Raw genomic sequence first — 20413 nt, forward strand, 5'->3', positions numbered from 1 at the left:
GAGTTTATATTCATTATGCATATAAATTTATTTAATTCAGCATGATTTGGAAACTAGGAAGAAAGCGATACAATCTTATATCTTACAATCTAAGTTTTGTGGAAATTGAATACATAATGATAAGTGAAAAAAAATATACCAACGTTGGAAAAAATCAAGCAGACAAAAAATATGAATAGAATAATCTTTTATAAAGTTTGGCCAGTAATCATGTGAAATTCACAATAAATTTAATACATATTTACATGTATTTGTATAGATACATATTCAATAGAGAATAACTTGCTCAAAAATATAATAATTTTAATATAGGTAAAAACGTGCGCTGAATAAAATAGTCAAAATTTTTGGACCCAAAATAGAAAAATCACTTTTTTGCACATCAGCTTTATAAATTCATGATTTCAAGCCCTTTTCGTAAAAAACGTAAATTGTAAGATTGTGCGTAGATTTAAATTAAAAACATTCACCACTTAAAGATCTACCGGTAGACAATCAATATGTAGCATTTATAAAGCTGGCGTCTCATTCTAACAAACACTTTTTTTTTAATTACAACTGATACTAACAAATTTCAAAAATGATTCATGTATGTATAAATTTATAGTTATCACAGTCACTGATTGCAAATTAAAATTTAATTTACGTAACAAATTGAAATCACCAATACATACATTATATGTATATGTATATGTTTTAGTATCAAATTTGGGTATATGTATATCTTTTTACTGAAATACCGAAAAAAATTTATTAAGTGTATAACGCAAATAATAAATATTTAATATTGCGTGCCTTAAATAATAATAACGAAAACAAACAAAGGCTATGCATATGAATCACATTTTAAAAATTAAATTATTAATACTTAGAGTTAGTCTTCCTTTCCTACTGCAGATTTTGCAAATAAATTTTAAAATCATATATAATATATATCGATATTATAATATACAAGGGTGTATATTTATTGACTATATAAGGGTCGTTAATGACTGCCCTCGTGATTGACAAGAAAAGACTTTATATATGTATACTATATACATACATACAACCCATAAAATATGGAGATACGTTAACGAGTCAATGGCAATCTCATGTTGAACAGAAATTAAGCAATCCATATATTTATTGTCATTAAATAATAAAACAATAATTGCACAACATAACTGGTTAGTAAAACACAATCTCATTACACGATATGCATGCGGTTTTTTTTCGTCCAATTCGTGAATCTTTAATCTTGTTTTTGATTGTTTAATAGAAATGGTGCCACTTGAATTTGATGGTTAGGAAAGTCCAAGACAACGGTGGCGTGGAATGCCATATTTGCACACGCTATAATATATTCACACAGCGAAAACCAACTAAATGCTGAAACAAGTAAAAATAGATGGTGAAATATGTATACAAACAGTTGTTTTTCAATATAACCAAGATTTTCAATATTATGCATGTATTGGTTTATACTGTTCATTACCGCATACAATTAATATGTAATAATATGTGAATGAAAATAGCCCGATCGTTAGTACAGCTATTGAGCCAAAATTTATTACTAACAAAAAAAAGAGATGATTTGAAATAATACCTTTTACAGTATACAGTCAAAGACTACTTTATATTAAACCTATTAGCGCATTTGAAAAACTTTAATATAATAATTATGTTTTGATTGAGATATATGTATAAAAATTAAGCGGGTCTACCTCACGGGCCCGAATGTGAAACGCCGGAAAACGCAAATATCGGAAAGCAAAGATCAAAAATCGAAAGATCTTAAGTCGAAAGATCAAAAAAAAAGGGTGCATGGTAAACGGTACATATTCACGTACATACTCACTTAATTTGCGCGAGCAGGATACAACAGGAACAAGAGGAACAGGCTTTTCCTCCCGTATTCTGCGCGCACACATTAATACGGGAGGAAAAGCCTGTTCCTCTTGTTCCTGTTGTATCCTGCTCGCGCAAATTAAGTGAGTATGTACCGTTTACCATGCACCCTTTTTTTTTTGATCTTTCGACTTAAGATCTTTCGATTTTCGATCTTTGCCTTCCGATATTTGCGTTTTCCGGCGTTTCACATTCATTTCACATAATAAATTAAGCATATCTTAATGTAACTTACACATTGGCCTGCAAAGTAGACGATGTCGTAAAAAAAATACCACAAGTCCAATTGTTGAAGCGACAGATATGAAAAATAAAATCCAAACAGTTCTATTGCCTTTAAGTGGTCTATCTCCCATGTTGCCCATGCTCCCAACTTTCGCCCTGCACCACATATGCAATAGCGATGACATCATAAATATTATGAATATTTTTTCATGAACAGCTGAAACATAATTTGAAATAATTGCATAATCAAAATTGCCCAACATCAACACACTTCAGTCTAGAAACTCGATACTAACGGTAGTTTTCTCTGTTAGAGATATAAGTAACTCCTGTAAGAGCACACACTTCGACCAAGTTTAACCAATAACATGCTTCTGTTAGTTTTTTCGCTAACGTTCGATGCTGAAAAACATACATATATATATACATATTAATGATAAATATTTCGGCAATTCAAACATTATAGTTATATATAGTTGGTCAAAAAATATGTTCTAAATTAGTGACTAAAAGTACTATGTTAGTTACTAATGTTATATTGTATTACCTCTAAATTGGTGATGAGATTTGAACGTTGTGTATGATATGTGTGATACAAAGACCCTATCAAAAATCGAGGACCTAAATGTAACGCGACACAGATTCGCCATAAATATCTCTGAGGGCTTATACCTGTAATGGCACTTATTGATGGTATTATGTTATAAACCTGAAATTATAAAAAAAAAGCACATTATGTACATTAAATAATTGTATTTCACAATCTATGTATGTATGGTACTTTATACCTACATAGTATTAATCATAAACGATTCATTTCTAGCTTCTTACTCACCCTGCAATGTGTTTCATGTATATCATCTTGCTGAAATATTGAAGCGGTAACAAAACAGAACAGCAAAGATCCAAGTGGAAGCCACAGTGCAACAACGCAGACGTTGCGAAGGCCACAACGCCAAATCGGCGTCTATATTAAAGATAAAATCATTTAAATTACACAATAAAATAATAGTAAAAATCCTTATAATTCTTATTTGAATTCATGTAAATGATATGAAGTGAAATTGGGAAAAGGAATGTTATCGTATTTAAATTATATGAATTTTTTTACAAACTTTCAAATTAATCATAAATATAATGCTAAATAAGAAATTAATATCGATATTATTGTAAATGAACTGAAATCGGCATATAATTTTCATTCGTTTAATGTGATCACTTTCACAATTGATACAAATTACGCTTACTGAAAAATAGTCGATTTCATTCATTGATTTATCAATGGGATCATTAGTGTTGCCATATGGGGTGTTAAAAAAAATATTACAAGCGCTAAAAAATCCCAATGAAATGATCGATTTGAAGACGTTTCGCGGACACATGGTCGATCGATCAAAATTAGGTCGTGGAAAATGTCGGGTTATTTTCAGCAGAGGCCTGCCATAGGTTAAGCATTGTTTAGCGCAGCGTGGCCGAGGGAGGGTGGGGAAGGCATGATGGTTTACAGTTTACCTGATTATCGTGGTGTAACTCTTGCGAGGGCACGTCTCGGGTATTTTCCGCGATGTTAGCGGGTGTTATTTGGGGGGCGCTCATGTGGCCGGAGAGCGGAGGGCGGAGGCGGAGGGCGCCCGGCCGCTGAGGGCGCGCCGCCCGGCCCTCTTACATAACCGACATCGCCACCGAATATGCGCACCAACCCCCACACCCACACCCACCCCCACACTCGCACCCCCCACTGACGCGGCAACCCCCACCTATTTATGATATATCATTTCATTGAGGGCAGTGAAATACACATCTCACTCTCTTTTTGACGATTCAAACTGCAAATCCAACGATTTAGCAATACCCATAACTTAATTAACAATGGAAAAATTCCCTTTCAGTTATGTAATTATTACTTGGGTTCCGTGAAAACGGTTTAACAATACAGCTTAAAATTATTATATCAATATACGTGTATTGTTTGTACTAAAATGTAAGCGAATTATTTAAATCATTATACTGGTTCGGTGATAACAATTACATCCCAAATGTGAATCGCTACCAGGATAACCGCCGCTACGAAAATCGCTCGCGTGGCTCTCCCTCAAAACTACCCAAATCTCGTATAAAAAATCATTTTTCTTGAGCAATATTTCCTGTGCATTGATTTTTCGTGCGACAGGAAATCCGCGCGAGCGATTTTCGTAGCGGCGGTTATCCTGGTAGCGATTCACATTTGGGATGTAACCCATTATTCTACTAGTTGTGAAAATTTAACGGAAAAAAATACAGTAGCAAAACATTTATGTATATTGTTACAGCGTTTTTGTGGAACACAAATGGCGGCTTTTTAATCGCTTTTCATTTTCAATTTGATTTTCGTTTTCGTGAATCGAAATAATGAACCGGTATTATCCAGTTTTAAAATAGTGTACATACTCAAAAATGGAAAATATTTTAAAAGGTTGATTAATTGTGCTCACAATAGAGATTGGGGTCTTCGATATCTTCGTCAATATTTCTAACAGTATCATCCATATCCAGCTCCCATCAGCCACAGTCGCCCAGAAGGCCCCAATCACTACTGATTATCACGATATTGACCTACTACACTATCGATACGGATCGCGATAGGCGTGATAGGTCCCAGTATAGTACTAAAATAATTTCCTATATGATTCCAGACAAATATTAAATATATATGCAGAAAAATCAGAGAAAACTATAACTGTTGGCCATGCTGAGGTCATTGATCTCACGGTCGTATCCAGGGGGGGGGGGCAAGGGGATTCTACCCCCCCCCTCAATATACATAAATAATGATAATGACTAATCATGTCGAGGTATATCGCACGATCGCGAATGAATTCTTTGAAAGCCTTGAATTTACATACATACATACCTTCATATGAAAAACAACAGAAAAAATCTTTTTTAAATGCTTAGCGGCACCCGCCTGTGTTTTGAAGAATTCTGTCTAAGGCTGTGACTTATCTTTTATGTGTTAAATATATGTTACAGTGAAAGCATATTTCAAGTGAAAATATATTTTCACCAATTCAAGCAGTGAAAATGTATCAAACTATGAATTTACAACGTTTAACTCTATAAATTTAACCCGAACAACCCAATCTTAAATAAATAGGGCCAACCCTTACCTAACCTAACCCTTAAATAATACTGTTGCGTAGGGGTGAGTGGAGGATCCAAGCAAAAGGCCAAAGTCGTCTCACAGTATTTATTGATGATTAAAGAGATACACGCACTGGCAGTGCTCAGTCCAGAATGACATGATATCGCCCAAGTACCGCCTTATAAGGGGTAGATCTCTCAGGACATCTTCGCCGTCTAATTTGTTTACCTATTGTTATAGTCACGTACTCGGATATGTATTCCCATGGTATGGGTCACTTCTGAGAACTCCACGGGAATGCGAACGAGTATCGCTAAATGCAATCATTGTTTAGCCGACAGTACTTTGTCTAGAGATAATCCTCGAAACCAATTATAACGGTCGCACGGGGTTCAGGGATGCGCCTCGGCTTAATCCGATTGCAACTACTCGGCGGCTCTTTTTAGTATACGTAACAATACCAACCCTAACAATCTAATCTTAAATGAATAAAACCAACACTGAAAATGTAGCTGGTTATGATTTCACTGAAACCCCAGTGAAAATATAATTTCATTGTGACATATACATATGTACATATAATCTTAACTGGTAACAATATATGCTTGATGTATTATTTTAATCCAAATGGTCAACAACAGCAGTGTTTCCTTTATTACCATAGTTTTTTTTCATTACTGGACGATAAGACCATCGTAGTAGTTCGTAGCTTCATTTTGTTAGTATAATTATATAATTTGTTTTATGTCTCCCAATCTAGTAGACATATCTTTAAATGTGATAAAATGTAAGAGATGTTGTATACGCTTCAAAGTTTACCTCAATTTATTAAACTTGGTGTTTAAGATTACAAACATCGTATATATTTAAGAGATGTTGTCTTGTAAGAATGTATTTCAGAGACAGCTTGTCTTAAAATTTTACTTTTGGGTGTTACATTTTTTCTGAATTCTCACACAAATTTAAAATAAACAATGATAATAGTAATTTTAACTTTTAATTATTTCATATTAAAAATAAATAACGACATACATAACAAATCAACATTCATATGTATATACAAATTCTTAAAATGGAATACCAAACCACAATTTCGTTTACTTAAATCGTATTCTAGGGGCAATAAATAACAGAGAAATTACTAATAGATGTTTCGTATTAACAATAAAATCTTTATACATGTAAGTACCTTCGTTTTTAATAACAAATCAAATTTATACAAACAATAATTCGATTAACCTAATTCGCGAATACTGCTTCAAACAAGCAATCTTATACAGTCTAGAGGCCAAATTCTTAACACGGCTCTACTTCTAATTAAGCCTATGGGCACGGGTCCATACACTCGAGAGTCTGCAGAATTGGATGAGTTGTCTCCTTCTAACCACACATGTCCTTTAGGAACTATTTGATTTCTTATAGAGAATGGACCCTTCACTGTGTCTCCCGGCAGAGCGACGACACGCTTACATATATTTTGCATTGGATTGGAAGGATTCTTTGCAATAATAATATCGCCTCTCTGTATTTTGTTCAATATTGGAGAAATATGTTCAGTTAGAAGGACGTTATTAGATTGCAACGTCGGCTCCATCGAAGGACCTGCACACTGAAAAACGTATCGAAGTGTGATCAAGAGATATTAAATGAAAATAATAAATGTGTTGTTGCACAATGAAATTACCACAACAAAATCGCCTATAAACTGAAAGATGCAATGAGCGACGCATCCGCACTTGAGTGTTAGCCAAGAACCGGAAACAGCACGTCGCCACATTATGAGATCCCGACGATCCTCAGCTCCGCAGCCCTCGACCTCCGAACACCTCACCTCTCAACTTCCAATCTGTCAAGTCAATGACTCTCGGAACCTTCGCTTTCGCGCCATAACCGTATCCCAAAACATAATAAAATGTAATTTACTGAACAAATTATTTTATGAAAAATATAATGCGAATAAAAATATGGTATCTAGAGGAAATTTTTTAAATCTTCTTCTGAGGAAAAAGTTATATGTAATCAGTCAATTTTTTATCACACATACATATATGTATGCTGAAAATGATTAAATGTAATCATGCTGTATTAAAAATTTGATAACTGGACAACTTAGAATCAGATAAAATTTTATTTTACAGACTAGTTCTTGCCAATGTGTGTTTATTGCTCACTTGGATTTTACAGTTAAAAAATATGAATGCTATGGCCTAAGACAATTGGATATGAATATTGTAGCAGACTATTTTTTTGCATCGCTCCACTCTGTTGTGAAAGTACTTGCTTCAACTCCGCTCAGAACATAGTTGCTGGACATTCATTTGAGAAGTGGGTTTGGTGATTATTGCGATAAAAGCAATCTCGCGCATGTCACTAAAATCTCATAAAAATGTCATGTCACTAAAAGCACGGAACATCTGGCATCCAAAAACTCCATCAATCGAAATATTGTACTACCCCGCGAAATAATTGTACTAACGGGAACTCGAGTGCCAGATATTCCGTATTCGTGATTTTTGTGACAACGATTGTCGTGCGCGTGATCGCAATTTGCGCAATAATCCGTTTACCACTTGATACAACTCAACATACAGCTTGAATTAATTCTGGGTAAGCATCAATATATCCTCAAACACTGATTTTACTCGAGTCTATCTATACCCTTCAGCGTATTGCAATTAAAATGACGTATTTTAGTTAAAGGAGCTAGCTGATGTTTTTTCTGTATAGCTCTTTTTTTTCAAAATCACTGTCCTCTGAGGAATTATCTTTATTTCCTTTTTGTGATTGAAAAGTGTGCGAAATAATCCGTTTATTATCCGAGTCTTCGTATGGTTTCAGTTCAAATGACCGATGGTCATTGACGCCATGGCCGTGGTGATTTCGTAGAATAATTTTTGTTTAGTGGTGATTCATTCGATATGTTGGCAGTAGTGGTTCTCTCAGTAGACTAGAATGCTCAGTGTGTCTGGCGACGTATAATTGAGCGGACGTGATTTCCAGTGGTGTCAATTGACAGTCGGTGACAAAGTGGCTCATAGCCATCGACCGTGCCAGTAGCGGTGGCTGTCCGACCGAGCTGATCGAGCTGATCGAGCTCCCTCAGCAGCTTCTGCACCGTGCAGAAGAGCCCGTAATGCAGGAGAGCGCTATCGCCCTCGCCCTCACCCTCGCCCTCGCCGCGAGACTCCCCCGCTGACCCCTGCCCCTGCCCCGCCCCTTCCCCTCGCCCACCCTCGCCCCCCTCACCCCCGCCCCCGCAGCCGCCCCTCTTCGCCAGGACACCAAACGACAGAAGGTAAACAACCGTGCTCAACCGTATCGTCCGGTCCGGTCCGGTCCGGTCCGGTCCGCAACAAAGCTCCACTTTTATTTTTTCACCCACCCACCCACCCACCCACCCCACTTTCTGATTTCTCTTCGTCGCTAAATTACTTTACGCATATTCCCACTCTTAGAACTACCAGTCATTGCATTGTCTCGTCTCGAGAAGTTTTACACACTGTTGACACAGCTGACTGTACCTATCAATTGATGATCTCGACACAATTCCAAAGTAGGTTTCGTCCATGTGGTTGTTTTAAAATTTTAATCAAATGTATCCACATGTATATCTTATTTGGATGAAAATGAAATTTCGTGTTTAGAAAATGCGGAGTTTACCCATCAATTATTTAATCAGTGGGAAAATGTTGCCACATTGTCCTTATTAAAACCGCGATAATTTCACCATTGTTTCTTGTACTAGGAATATTCTAGAATTCTAAATAACATACATATGCAGGTCCACCCAGAGAAATCCCGTGCTCTGGGAAAAATAATTCTAGACCCTATGACAAACAAAAAAAAAATACTTATTGATTTTCATACAGAAATTTTATGGAAAACGTGATAAAAGTCATTGACACTCCCAATACGTAGAACTTTGAAAAATTAAGAAAATCTCTTCATAGACTAGCAACATGCAGATTAATGATGCTCAAGGCTAACTCTTAAAATGTATGCCCTTATAAATTTTTTTCGTTCATTGAAACGTCTTTTAATTTATATCTGCTGACATAATAAACCATGCCACTATAAAAGGGTTTTATTTTGTCATTCCGCAATATACATATAACTATACGTCGAATGAATTCTTCGAATTTCGGTCATAACTATGTATGTATAAGCGGTTCTACCTCACGGACCGGAATGTGAAATTACCGAAAACGCAAATATCGGAAGGTAAAGATCGAAAATCGAAAGATCTTAAACGGTACATACTCACTTAATTTGCGCGAGCAGAATACAACAGGAACAAGAGGAACAGGCTTTTCCTCCCGTATTAATGTGCGCGCGCAGAATACGGGAGGAAAAGCCTGTTCCTCTTGTTCTTGTTGTATCCTGCTCGCGCAAATTAAGTGAGTATGTACCGTTTACCATGCACCCTTTTTTTTTGATCTTTCGATTTTCGATCTTTGCCTTCCGATATTTGCGTTTTCGGTAATTTCACATTCCGGCCCGTCACGGAGATCGGTATATAGCACACGGTTTCCCAAAATTTTTCTACAATGGAACGCTTTAGAAACCCAGAAATTTTAACGGAACATTTAGCTTATTTTTAGAGTTGGGTAAATATATTATTAAAACACTTATTATCTATTTCATAAATATTTTTAAACAAAGCTCTTACCCCAATATGACAAAAATAGCTTGTTTTGCCATATTGGGGTATCCTTCTGACAAACTCGCTCAGAAATCATTTTAATGGCTAATCTTTGTATTTTTTTTTTTTTTTGTTTCAAATCAGAGTCACTGCGTAAATCAATTAGATTTTCATAATCTCTTGCGCTCAAACTTATTGTCACGGAAAAAAGATTACGATCCCAGGAAATTGTCCTTACTAGTTTTCGGAAAATATTGCAAAAGAGTTGTTTTCAAGTTATGTAGGTGCTCTAAAAATAATATGGAAACTTCTTCGTCTACTATAAAATTTAAGTCATTCATCTAATGCAGGAAAGCAATCAAAATTATTAGATTCAACTGATGAAATCCAAAATTGAATTTTATCTCTTGTATTAAAAATTTTATTACTTTTACCTTATATTGTAATACTTTTTCCACAATTTTTATTTACGTATCCAATTTATTTTCAAACTCTCCGCCTGTATGTATTTATATTCTTGACTTCATAAACATCAGTGGGGATTGACCATCACTCGCCTTTTAATTTAAGGTAGAAGTTGTTTAAATGTGTTGCAGCCTATAAAACCATTGCAAATTTTTCGCAGAACACCTACCTATTCAGGATTCGTGGAACACTAGTGTTCCGCGGAACACAGTTTGGGAAACCCTGAATTATAGCAGATACCAGTCACCACAACATTTTTTAATAAAAAATATATGTTTAATATGACTCTCCGAAATTGGTCAGTTTAGTATTCCGATACGGGGGCCCCTTGAGTGGCCTGGGCCCTTGAACTTGACCTTGGCTCCCCCTTTTTCTCATCAGACTTGTACATACATACATATCTATATTTAAGCTTCTAATATTGGTAATTCTATTATACTTGAAATATTTGTATGAAATGGAAGTAAATTTTGAAAACGCATATAAATAAAAACTGAATAATTGGAAGTGATCCAGAGTTCTGGTATGTACTACATATGTATGTACATTCATACATACATACATAGAGTGATACAAATATTATTTTCATTGAAAATCATTTTCAACAGAAAATTATCAATTGCTTTGTGTTTATATATTTCGAAGTAAATACATACATACATACAATGAAATCATATGGATGTTTTCTATTCAAAAATGAAAGGATTTTCAAACAAATAAAAATAAAAATACTTCTATGTACTATAGTGATTTTTACAAATATTAATCACGAATAGATTTTGTGACATAAAAAAAAAACACTAAAATATTAATCATTAAAATTTTTAGCATTCTTCGAATATCTTCAACATCATATTTGAGTGGTCTATATGACCACAAAATTCGAAAGACATCGTAATTAATATGAAATCCATATGTACATATGTACTTTATATCAATATTGCTTTACATCATTCATAAATTTAATTTAAAGTATGATTATACCATAAGTTATACGCATTGATGACAATGAATAATATTCTCTTATCAATGTATAATATTGTCTATACTTCAATCATTTTAATTGTCCGTTTAAAACACTTCAACTGATGACATTTTCTTTCACACTCGTCTACTGCAGAACAACAATATACCTCCAACAAAATTATTTACTAATAATTTGCGTATAAGTATGCCACTCATATTCTAACAAATGTGCAATTAATCATCAAACGACGACGTTGATCAGTCGCATTTGGGTCAATCAACTCGTGGCCTAGTTTGATATCTTATTTCAGATTTTGTCACTCCGATTTCTGATTAATTTGACGCGATAATTCGAAAGAAGCCAACGCGAGTTTGCGTCGTTTGCTAGAATCGCTTTCTCCACTCTCACTTTTGAATAGATGCGATTTGACTTCGAATTTCAAATTCAGCATTTAGCATATGTATCGCGTTATCTAAGTATCGTGTTTGTCTCAAGTTATTATTTATTACTAAACTCAGCCTTATTAACAGTTTGAACAAACAAAGATAACACGAATGTGCATTCTGATGTTGTATTTATATGTAAATATGTATATGCGCACGTGAAGATTTTTCGATTGAATTCTTCAATTACACTGTTCGACAAATGACGACTTTATTTGGTTCAGAGACGAGATATGACTTTTCCTATAGATCTATGCCCAGTGAACGCGAATCTGGTAATAAAAAATGTTGATTGGCTCGAGATTCTGGGATATGTGTGTTTTTTAAATCCCGCGATTTTTCTATATCTTGGTGTTGTTCGGTCGATGTCTCAAAATCTGTCAATTTTCTGTTCAAAATGAATATTGGAATCTATAGTCGGGTATTTTATCTTTCATTTGTAGTACTTTTCAGCTTTCAAATATCTCTAAGTAGTCGTCCAGTTTAAATCAAAAGTCAAAAGTACGTATTTTCACTTCTATTGATTTTTGTTATTAATCCACAAGAATAGTTGATTTTTCTAAGTGGAATTTTATTTAATTCTCATATAAAGACAATTTAATATATTATCCCTATTAATTCAATTCAGATTCGTGTAAATACGAGTGAATACTAGTACGAGCTTTTAGCTCGCAATTTTACCGATTTAAAATTCAACACACTTCCAATTAACCCTTTTAAACGAAAACAAAAAATAGTGTGGCCAGAACACTATCCCAATAAACATGTTTCAATAGAAACTACTCAATATAAAATAGTATTGAAAGCTGAAAAGTACTACAAATGAAAGATTTTGAAACATCGACCGAACAACACCAAGATATAGAAAAATCGCGCGATTTAAAAAACACATATCTCCGAATCTCGAGCCAATCAACATTTTTTAGTACCAGATTCGTGTTTACTGGGCATAGATCTATAAGAAAAGTCATATCTCGTCTCTGAATCATTTTTCGTGTTGAACAGTGTTATGAAAAATGGTATTTCCAGATGTGTTCATATATTTTTTTAAATGTTTTATTCATGTCTATAAAAGTCAAACATTACTAAGCGTCTTCTTCTATTAGCTATACTTTGTTAAGTGATAAATTGGTATTGGTATAAATTGGTCAACGTACTACATTTATATGCGCACGGAAAGATTTTCCGAGATGTGTCTGTCAATTGAAATATAATTTTAAATGTGTGTTTAATTGATTGTCGGGTACCGTTGCAACTTTGGCATTGAACGGATCCACTCAACGATAACCCTAATTGTGTAATAATGATCGATTATTTATTAGTTTGCGATCGGTTCATTTTTATCTTTTCAATTCCCATTTCAAACGTGATGTTCTGACATTAGTGACCAATGGAACTTATCAAGTCGAAAATTTCATGTTATCAGTTTGATTTTATCAATTCAAACAAAAGGCTCCCTAAAAAATGTAGTCTATTCGTGTGATTAATCTTTGCAGATAGGGTAAATTCTTAGGTAAAATTTGATTAAAATCTGAAAGCCGAAGGTTGCTCAATTCCTAAAAAAATTTTAATGAATATAATTAACAATTAGTTAAAAACGTATATTTTAAATGCCGCATGACTTTCACATTTTAAGTTCGTTTACGGTAAGTTTCTTTTATAGACACATTACTAATTCCACGGTAAAAATAACTGAACATTCTGCGTTATTTTTAATTCGACTGCATATCGTCGTTGATTCTCGGAATATATGTGCATCGTGAATGATGGTATAGTTCGAATGCATATATGGATTTTTATTGACCTTGTTGGAAGAGAATCATGACAGGTAAAGAATATTGTGAAGGTGATCGCGCGATTATGACTCATAACAGGAATTTCGAGAATTCTTTGTCACTCATTCCAAACAATTCTAGAAAGTATACGAGGTAGGTGTATATTATCCGAATTAAAAATGGTATTTCCAGATGTGTTCATATTTTTTTTTATAATGATTTCTTCATGCCTATACAAGTACAAGGCAGATGTAATACAAATCAAACATTACTAATAGTAATTCTTCTATTAACTATACTTTGTTAAGTGATAAATTGGTATTCAATTGTTAACGTATTACATTCAATTACAACATTTATTTACAGCACATACATAAGTGTCTGGCAACGTTTGCTAAACTTAAATTTTTCTTTTTAATGCATCTGTTTATTGTAATTTATTGAACGATTTTATTATCACAAGATTTTTCCTGTTGTTTCAGTTCAATCATGGGGAAGTACACGGGAAAAAAGTGTCGCCTTCTGTCAATGTTGTGGTTGACTGCGATTTTATTCATAGTTGAAATCGTAGTCGGTTACATAACAAATTCCATGTCCTTAGTGGCCGACAGTTTTCACATGCTTAGTGATGTTGCAGCTTTGGCCGTTGCGTTTTTGTCTGTCAAGGTATATTTGATATGTTGCGACATTGAGCCGCAGTGTTGTCGAGTCTTTTGTTTACAAATATTGTGTTTTGGTTATAGATGTCGCCCAAGAAGTGGTCGAAGAATACGTTTGGATGGGCGAGAGCTGAGGTGCTCGGAGCTTTGGTCAACGCCGTTTTCCTCGTTGCCCTCTGTTTCAGTATCACCGTCGAAGCGTGTAAAAGATTCATCGAAGTTGAAAAAATTCACAATCCTCAACTTCTAGTCATTGTTGGAACTTTAGGATTGCTTGTCAATATAATTGGACTGTTTCTGTTCCATGGTAATTTTGAAGATATATTAATTTTTTGTATTCATGTCTACATATGTACATTTAACTCACTATGGGCCGTAAAGACATACGCTGTGAATTTAATAGAATCTCATTCAAAGGCCATCAACACAGCGTGTGTTTTTAAATCCTCCAAACTTCATATAAAAAAAATTATTTAAAATATTTAGTTTCAAACTTGCATTCATAGATTTCATACTAGCATATCTTTATCCAAAATATCGATAAATAAATTTTAAAATATATATACATATATTTCTATGGTTTTTAGTGTTACTTTTTTTGCAAGGAATTTATTAATAAAATTCAGAAAAGATTTCAAATCCTTGGATATCGACATTGACATTGACGTAGTATGTTTAGCAAATAAGCTTATTTCATTCAAATAAACAGCACAATGCTCTAAAAAAAAAAATTTCGTTTATTATGGGAACATGTATTGAAATGTATATAAATTTTATACACAATTGAATACAGCAAACACTACAATTTGATAAATACTAATATGATCATATAATTTACAACGCCTATTATTTTTACCGTTACTTTCCGAAAAATATGCAGCCTCTCATATAGAGTTTTCGGAATATTAGGGCGGCCTATATTGAGTTCAAAGGATATCGAATGAAAAGATATATGTACTATGAAAATATGTACATATGTATATCTGCGATTAGATAGCCAGAAAAAGAAATTTATTATTACATTCGATTCGATTTTTCGTTGAAAGTTGTTTTAATTTGATTTTTATGGTTCGAATTGTATTTTTTTTTACTAGAACACGGACATGGACTAGTTGGACATGGACATTCACATGTGGCCAACGGTCTGTCAAAACTGGTTGATACGAATGTAACTGATGACAATGAAAATGATGCGATGTATCCAAGATCTGTGAGAACTGTGCCCATGGAAGCTCCAGTTGTTCCTATAAAACAGCACGGTCATTCTCACGACGCGTCACAAATGAATATGCGTGGTGTCTTTTTACATGTGCTTTCTGATGCCTTGGGTATGTATATTTTACTCCTACCTTTTTATTTTTGTACGTTATTTTTTATTTTTTTTATTTACGTGTGTGTATATTTTGAATTAATATTAGTCGTTTCTATTTTAGGATCAGTTATCGTTGTGTGTTCTGCGCTCGTAGTGTGGCTCACCGAATGGGAATACAAATATTTTATTGATCCTGCCCTGAGCGTGATCCTCGTTTTGTTGATTCTCCATTCCGTATGGCCGCTGCTAAGAGAGTCTGCGCTGATTTTATTGCAAACTGTGCCTACGCATATCCAGGTTCGAATTTTTATATAGTGATGGTTTAAACACATTTATTATATTTTGGTTGGTATTTTATTTCTCTTTTATATTATTAGGTGGATGCTATTCAAAGAAGGTTATTGGAGAGAGTTGACGGAGTCATCGCTGTGCACGAGTTCCATGTGTGGCAATTAGCTGGAGACAGAATTATCGCTTCTGCACATATACGGTATATAATTTTTTTTTCTTAATTGATAAATTTTTACTAGTTACATACATATATATCATATAGTAGCAGCAGCACAAATCAATGGTTAGCGTGTTATGATTTCAACTGAGTGATCACAGGTTCAATCCCTGGCCCGATGCTGTTGGCCAGACCTTGTATATATGATTCCAGGTCGATCGTTTCCTATCAGAATTTGCCAATTTATCTAATTTCATTGAAATAGCTCCAATAAACTGGCAACCTTATCCTATTTCTCGTAAAATTTTAGTTTTCAGCATCTTGAATTTGCTGATTTATTAAGTATTTGTCAAATTTATCCATAGATGTCTCTATGATGATTTATAAAATTGTTCGATAAATTGTTTATCGATGTTTATAAATGGCCAGTTAGGTCTTACTGTGGCAGCTAGTGCATAGGAGTTAGGGCGCTGCAGCACCCCTAGAAAAATTACGAAAAAATCGCATGTTTATACATTTACAGCTTCGGAATAAAATAAAATTAAAAATGATTATATATTTAAGATATTCATTTGTATTAATGAGTATGTCAAATATCTAAATGCAAGTTGAAAATACGTTTTTTTAGTAATTTTTCTGAGGGTGCTGCAGTGCTGCAGCTACTATGCACGAGCTGCCAATATATGTATAAAATAAAATATTTCTTGTTTAAATATTTGAAATATACAATACATATTTAATTTGTGACGCTTAATCTTCATTCTTTTGATTTATAGATGCCGAAATTTATCAGAGTATATGAAAATTGCTGAAAAAGTAAAAGAATTTTTCCATAATGAAGGTATTCATTCAACAACAATTCAACCAGAATTTGTCGAGATACCGGGTGAAGGCTACGAGGTCAGTGTATATAAGTCTATTCAATACATGTGAATATCATACATATGTAATTCTATATAAAGTCTTTTAATTTTACATACATAAATATTTATATAGGGAATAACGGGTCCTAATGGAATATTGGAACCACCGTGTGCTCTACATTGTCCGACGACTGATCCTCCTTGTCATAATGCTACATGTTGTGGCACAAATAAACAGGTATGCATGATTGCACATAGATTGTACTTCACAGCTATTTTCAATTAAATTATAATTTTTTTGTTTAGGGTCGTGATACTCCAACACCGTCGCCTGCAAACACGCCTTATTTATGCAGGCAACGAAATATTTCGGCCTCCTGCCAGCAACCCGATGTCCTCGAAAGTGGGGCTCTGTTATTACCCCCCACGGATACATCAATAGTGCCAGTATCTCGTGAATCCTGCGTTTGACATACGCACTTGTACAAAATGACCAGTATGCCTTATGATAGTTATATATTATTCAATTTAACTACATATACCAAAGTTGTTCTGAATGCTGCCTCATCAGTTGAAAATTTGCTCGATCGAAATGTAGCAATTTTCAGCCAGATAAATCTACAAGCTTATTGAATTCGAGTAACGTTCGTGAAGTGAGACGAGTATGAACATCCAAACTAGAGGTGGATTCTAACAACATTTATTATTAATAATTTAGTAGTTGGACAATTTTAGCGCTACAATGTTTCTTGGCTCTGTTACTTTAATGTGCCAGTTTGAATTAAAACCGGTATTCGTTTGATGGGAAGTTGTGTGAAGTTCATTTAGAACGTTTCTTTTGTAATCTTGGCTGTGTAATATTTTTTATCTCGAAACATTCTTTGGTGAAGTGTAACATTGGTTTTCATATATAGGTGAATGTAATAATATTTTTATTATCTGACATTTTATTTCATGTCAATGATCACTGAGTAGTATTAATTATAGGTTTTCATTTGGTATGTAAATTCAGTTGTTACTCAGACAGTTCAACTTGAGATAAGGCGGTCGTGAAGAGAATGTAACGTGTAAGTGTTTATGATTAATTCTACATAATCGTTAAAAGTTATTAGTCAATATCTCTTTCAGAAGTATTTATTAATTTTATTTGTGTTTTTTCACAAATACCATATACGAAAACATTATCGGTGTATATATGTATGTATTTATACAAAAAATGTATTTAAAAAACAAACTCCAAAAACTTGCATGGGCCTGTACACCCAATCGTCTAGATTTCAAGGGCAGTACTAGTGTACTTAGAAAATATTCTGGACCAACATTACTTTTAATGCATTAGTATTAAATCAGCATCTGAAAATGTCCCAGTATGTCCTTGCATAGTATGTAAATTTATCTTAGAAATATACATACTTATCATCTATATACATACATACCTACGTGTTTATATACTATTAATCCAACTTTTTTTTAAAATATTTATAACTACTAGTTTCATTCAAAGTATTTTTTCCGATTGTTATAAACTTTTAATAAACATAGAAGTTAGAAAATGTGTAATAACAAGAATCATTTGAATTAATCAGATATTTTACTATCTCAAATGAACGTATTAGGTTATAAGATAATTCTTGTTATTACATGGAGCCTATTTTTTGTGTTCACTGATTTCAATAAATATATGTAAGTTATCAAATGTGCATTGGAAAAAATAATATATAATTTCTGTTTTTACACTATACATATGTATGTTAAATAATTCTATGAAATAATTGATGGAATTATAATTTATCAGTATTGAAACTTTGACATAAAATATCTCTAATGAAGGTCTGTGTGTTATTTTATAATTTAATAAAGTAAAGCACGTCTGATTCGGTATTGTTTGATATAATAAAATTAGTTATTCTATTCAAATTGTATTATAATATAATGTCATTTAAATTTCTGATATACAATAATATAATAAAGTACGATAAATATTATAAAATGTGATGTGGAAATATTTGACTTAATTTGGAATTGCAACCAAGTCTATGGCTGAATTATGAAAGTAAAAAACAATAAGTAAATAAATTCCAAACAAAACTGGTAACGTTTTCCCAGTACAACAATATAGAAATTTATATTATTATTACTTTAATTATAAATTAGAAAACAAAGATGCACATGCATTCGCGCACATGGTGATATATAGAGATAATTATTAATACAACCGAAATAATTATAAATAGCATATTTTACTATTTCTTAAAACATATTCGAAAGACTAAATTTTAGAATAATGTATGATGCATGCAATTAAATTGTAGCTTCTGAAAATAGTTTCGTACGTTTGATTTCTTTATACAGATTTATTTTCTTATATATTTTTTATTTCTGTATACTATTACAATGTATTTTTTTATATTAAATGATGTACTTGATTTCATTGCTTTATTTGTATAATTTTTATTAATACTTTAATGGAAGATAATTTTTTGACTTCAAATTGGAATGAACTATTGCTGCTTGTAATTTTTATTATATTATAAATGTAATGAAAATGAAAAGCAAGTCACATTTATACCTACGTATGTTCATAAGTGCTAGGCTGTGCAAATCGATTTTAATCTCATGTCACCTCTCGAAGGGAAAATGCTTTTAAGGAAAATGACAATCTAGTTAGTTAGAGCCAAAAGAAGTGAAGTATGATTCTTATTTTTCATTTTTACAGGACCTAGTCCACATTTTATGTATAGATTAATTAATTTTAAATTTCAATTATTTTTTTGTTATGAGCTACATATATAAAGAAAAAAAAACAAACGTATGAATAAAATGTTAGTGAAAATTCCATATTTTTTAATATTCACAATAACTCTTCCTCAAATGTTTATTTAATTATTAGACTAACCAGAAATTACTAAAGGGCGGCGGTCAGGTTTCCACCATAAAAAAATAGACTTCTCCATTGTCCGAGAAAACTGGAGTGCAAAAAAAATGGTCGACAATAAAGACCAGACCGCACTATGCGACAGTGACCCGCCGCGGCGCGACACGACACGGTAAAGTTGATACGAAAGGCAACTTTGTCGCGTGACGCATAGTGCGTTCTATCTCATACAATTTCATACAAACAATGTGGCCGCGCACTGCCGTGTCATGTCGCGGTCTGGCCTTAATGAACCATTTTTTTTTAGTCGTCGAGCATGTTGTCCGTCAGTCTCTAATTAGAGCACTTTAGGCCAGACCGCACAATGCAACCGCTACGTGCCGCGGCGCGATACGACACGGCAAAGTTGATACAAACGGCAACTGTGTCACGTGAAGCGCAGTGCCGGCCTTACACCCGATGGCGCCCTCGGGCAATTTTTTCTAAACACCCTTAGAAAGAACTTTCTCCTTTGGCGCTCTAATCTAAAATTTTGAATGGCTTTTGGCGCTCTAATTTTAAATTTTAAAGCGCCTTTGGCGCATCGTTCGGCGCCCTGACTTATTTGGCTTCCTCGGGCGCCACCCGACCTAGCCCCCCCTAAAATCGGCACTGGTGACGCGTAGTGCATTCTATCTTATACAATTTCATACAAACAATATTTGGTCGAGCATTGCCGTGTCGCGTCG

The 20413-nt window shown here is 33.7% G+C and overlaps 3 protein-coding genes across 4 annotated transcripts; 1 reads left to right on the forward strand and 2 right to left on the reverse strand.

The window, feature by feature from the left end:
• LOC143917305 (post-GPI attachment to proteins factor 2-like) lies at positions 1-4641 on the reverse strand. Its single transcript, XM_077438788.1, has 9 exons — positions 4587-4641; positions 3922-3973; positions 3848-3872; positions 3628-3774; positions 2951-3082; positions 2663-2824; positions 2412-2517; positions 2126-2332; positions 1-1371 (listed from the first exon to the last, which is right to left on the reverse strand). The coding sequence occupies exons 1-9, from the start codon at positions 4639-4641 to the stop codon at positions 1235-1237; spliced, it is 1023 nt and encodes a 340-aa protein (XP_077294914.1). The 3' UTR covers positions 1-1234.
• Positions 4642-5326: 685 nt separating this feature from the next.
• Positions 5327-7309, reverse strand: LOC143916488 (mitochondrial inner membrane protease subunit 1). The gene is made up of 2 exons (XM_077437619.1): positions 6921-7309; positions 5327-6845 (listed from the first exon to the last, which is right to left on the reverse strand). Exons 1-2 carry the CDS (start codon positions 7011-7013, stop codon positions 6495-6497), a joined length of 444 nt encoding a protein of 147 aa, XP_077293745.1. The 5' UTR covers positions 7014-7309; the 3' UTR covers positions 5327-6494.
• An 885-nt stretch (positions 7310-8194) lies between these two features.
• On the forward strand, positions 8195-19646 carry ZnT63C (solute carrier family 30 member 1). 2 transcript variants are annotated; one of them, XM_077437586.1, is made up of 9 exons: positions 8195-8531; positions 14011-14194; positions 14272-14494; positions 15282-15515; positions 15621-15796; positions 15877-15989; positions 16724-16847; positions 16944-17048; positions 17117-19646. In XM_077437586.1, the coding sequence occupies exons 2-9, from the start codon at positions 14018-14020 to the stop codon at positions 17279-17281; spliced, it is 1317 nt and encodes a 438-aa protein (XP_077293712.1). In that variant the 5' UTR covers positions 8195-8531; positions 14011-14017; the 3' UTR covers positions 17282-19646. The 2 variants fall into 2 exon arrangements, with proteins under 2 accessions (XP_077293712.1, XP_077293711.1); XM_077437585.1 differs by having other exon boundaries at positions 15606-15796; positions 17117-19639.
• Positions 19647-20413: the final 767 nt, after the last annotated feature.

This window comes from Arctopsyche grandis, chromosome 9 (genome assembly GCF_051622035.1).
Source record: "Arctopsyche grandis isolate Sample6627 chromosome 9, ASM5162203v2, whole genome shotgun sequence".
Taxonomy (NCBI): domain Eukaryota; kingdom Metazoa; phylum Arthropoda; class Insecta; order Trichoptera; family Hydropsychidae; genus Arctopsyche; species Arctopsyche grandis.

What these genes read in the sequence shown, in the direction of transcription:
- ZnT63C (XM_077437585.1), top strand. Translation starts at nt 14,018, where the DNA reads ATGGGGAAGTACACGGGAAAAAAGTGTCGCCTTCTGTCAATGTTGTGG. An exon ending in CTGTGCCTACGCATATCCAG is followed by an intron (nt 15,797 to 15,876) that starts GTTCGAATTTTT and finishes TTATATTATTAG; the next exon opens with GTGGATGCTATTCAAAGAAG. An exon ending in GTTGTGGCACAAATAAACAG is followed by an intron (nt 17,049 to 17,116) that starts GTATGCATGATT and finishes TTTTTTGTTTAG; the next exon opens with GGTCGTGATACTCCAACACC.
- LOC143917305 (XM_077438788.1), bottom strand. Translation starts at nt 4,641, where the DNA reads ATGGATGATACTGTTAGAAATATTGACGAAGATATCGAAGACCCCAAT. An exon ending in TTTGAATCGTCAAAAAGAGA is followed by an intron (nt 3,873 to 3,921) that starts GTGAGATGTGTA and finishes TATCATAAATAG; the next exon opens with GTGGGGGTTGCCGCGTCAGT. An exon ending in GGTTGCCGCGTCAGTGGGGG is followed by an intron (nt 3,775 to 3,847) that starts GTGCGAGTGTGG and finishes GTTATGTAAGAG; the next exon opens with GGCCGGGCGGCGCGCCCTCA.
- LOC143916488 (XM_077437619.1), bottom strand. Translation starts at nt 7,013, where the DNA reads ATGTGGCGACGTGCTGTTTCCGGTTCTTGGCTAACACTCAAGTGCGGA. An exon ending in TTATAGGCGATTTTGTTGTG is followed by an intron (nt 6,846 to 6,920) that starts GTAATTTCATTG and finishes TACGTTTTTCAG; the next exon opens with TGTGCAGGTCCTTCGATGGA.